Source organism: Polistes canadensis, unplaced genomic scaffold (assembly GCF_001313835.1).
Source record: "Polistes canadensis isolate GaletaPanama2010 unplaced genomic scaffold, ASM131383v1 scaffold_338, whole genome shotgun sequence".
In the NCBI taxonomy this organism is placed as follows: domain Eukaryota; kingdom Metazoa; phylum Arthropoda; class Insecta; order Hymenoptera; family Vespidae; genus Polistes; species Polistes canadensis.
Window position 1 is genome coordinate 129246 of NW_014569885.1, and position 2104 is coordinate 131349.

At 28.5% G+C, this 2104-nt stretch overlaps 1 protein-coding gene across 1 annotated transcript in view; it reads left to right on the forward strand.

Annotated features, from left to right (window-relative positions):
- Nucleotides 1–123: 123 nt before the first annotated feature.
- Nucleotides 124–2104, forward strand: part of LOC106791752 (4-coumarate--CoA ligase 1-like) — a gene marked incomplete in the record, with an annotated part of 3082 nt that continues 1101 nt past the window's right edge. Inside the window, 4 exon segments of the mRNA XM_014757644.1 lie at nt 124–314; nt 811–1286; nt 1508–1685; nt 1766–1987. Coding sequence (XP_014613130.1) covers nt 146–314; nt 811–1286; nt 1508–1685; nt 1766–1987 — 1045 coding nt within the window.

A 2104-nucleotide genomic window follows, 5' to 3' on the forward strand; every position in this document is an offset into this window, starting at 1 on the left:
AAAAGAAAATTATTTGAATTATTCTAATATTAATTGTTTATAAATAATTATATATATATATATATTGAACGTTCTCATTTTTATAAATAATTCATTTAAAACACAGTTAGATATTATTACGGGAGCAACGTATACCCTTGCCGAGATGTACGATCTAACTGTAAAATGTGCCCTTTGGTTACGTCAACAAGGAATTCAAACTAACGACGTGGTTGCATTATGCAGCCCAAATATTATGGACAGTTTTGCACCATTCTTTGCTACTTTTTGCGTAGGTGCAATATTTACTCCTTGGAATCCCGACATGGACACACGTGAGTGTTTTCTTTTTTTTTTGGGGGTGGGGGTGGGGGAATTTTCTAAATTAATTATTAAAATGTATATTCAAAAATGAAATCCATTGTATGAACTTACTTTTTTTTTTTCTTCGTGTAAACTCGTATATAAAATTACACGACCAATTTTGTCAAATAATATTTTTATATTATTATGCAATAATACAAATTGTCGATAAAAAAAAAAGAAACAGAAAAATAATAATATTATACAGGTAATCCCTCCTATAAATGCAATTTTGTACGAAACCGTTTTGTGACCTAGATTTGTGTGTTTTTTTTTCTTTTTAAATAATTAAAATAATTAAAGGTGTTATAACGAAAACAGTTTTATATAATATCCTGTTATAGGAGGTTTACCTGTATTAAAAAAAAAAAAAAAAGAAAAAAAGAACCCATAAATGGATATCATTTGACTAAGTAGATTTTTGTATAAATTGAATCAAAATATTTGAAAATTGGATTTAATTATTAGGAGAGGCACGTTACTTCATGAAATTGTCAGGTGCAAAAATTGTCTTTGCTGGTGAAAATTCGGTTAATACGATAATGGAAGCAGCAAAACTTGATAATAATAATATCAAGATTGTCGTATTAGGTGAACATCCTGATGCATTACCATTTTCTAAAGTGGTGGATGGTCATAAGAAATTCGACGTTGACAATTTTCAATGTACACCTATCGATAACATTAAGGATACTGCGACAATACTTTATTCGTCTGGTACAACCGGTCCATCTAAAGGTGTTCAATTGTCGCATTTCACATTTTTGTGTCATTTGATCATGCCCGGTGGTTTGAACACCGATGGAAGACCACTATGGTTATCGTCATATTTTTGGATAAGTGGAGTATTATTAACAATGAGTTGTCTAGTGCATTATTGCAAAAGATTCCTATATCCTAAATTTGACGAAGAAATGACCTGTAAAATTATCGAAAAGTATAAGGTAAGATTAAACATTTGTATATATGTTTACAATATGCAATCACATTTTATGCAATATTATTATAATATTATTTATTATGGAAATTTTTGAAAATATTTTCTTTTCTTTTTTTTCTTTTTTCTTATCGATAGTAAAGAAAATGTTGACAATATATTATATTAATTAATACTCGTATAAGTTTTTTTTTTTTACAAGTAACAAATATTTATTTCTTTTCTTAGATCACATGGGTATTTTTATCACCGAGCATGATTAACAGAATACTCCATGCGGGATATTTTCAAAAGTATGATATGTCCTCTATTACCAGAATATATATGGGAGGTGCTAAATTTAGTGAAGATAGTCAAAATAGGCTTAAAAAATATATACCAAATGCTATTACAATACAAATGTTTGGTAAGAACGAAGATTATTATTTAAAGAACGTTTACAATACAAATTAATAAATAACACAAATAATAATTATTTTTTTTTAGGAATGACCGAACTTGGTGGTATTTTAACAGCACAACGACCCCATCACAAAGCTGGTACTGTAGGAACGGTAGTAAGAAATTGTCAAATTAAAATAATTGACTTAGAAAGTGGAAAAGCATTGGGCCCAAACAAGACCGGTGAACTTTTAGCAAAATCGTTGATGGTAACTAAAGGTTATTATAATAATCCTAAAGCAACTAAGGAAACGATAGATGACGATGGTAAAGAACAAAAAATATATACATATATTTTATTATATAATATATATCGAGAGAGAGAGAGAGAGAGATAGATCGAGTGTAACAAAATCTTTTCGATCATTTCAAAGGGTGATCTAA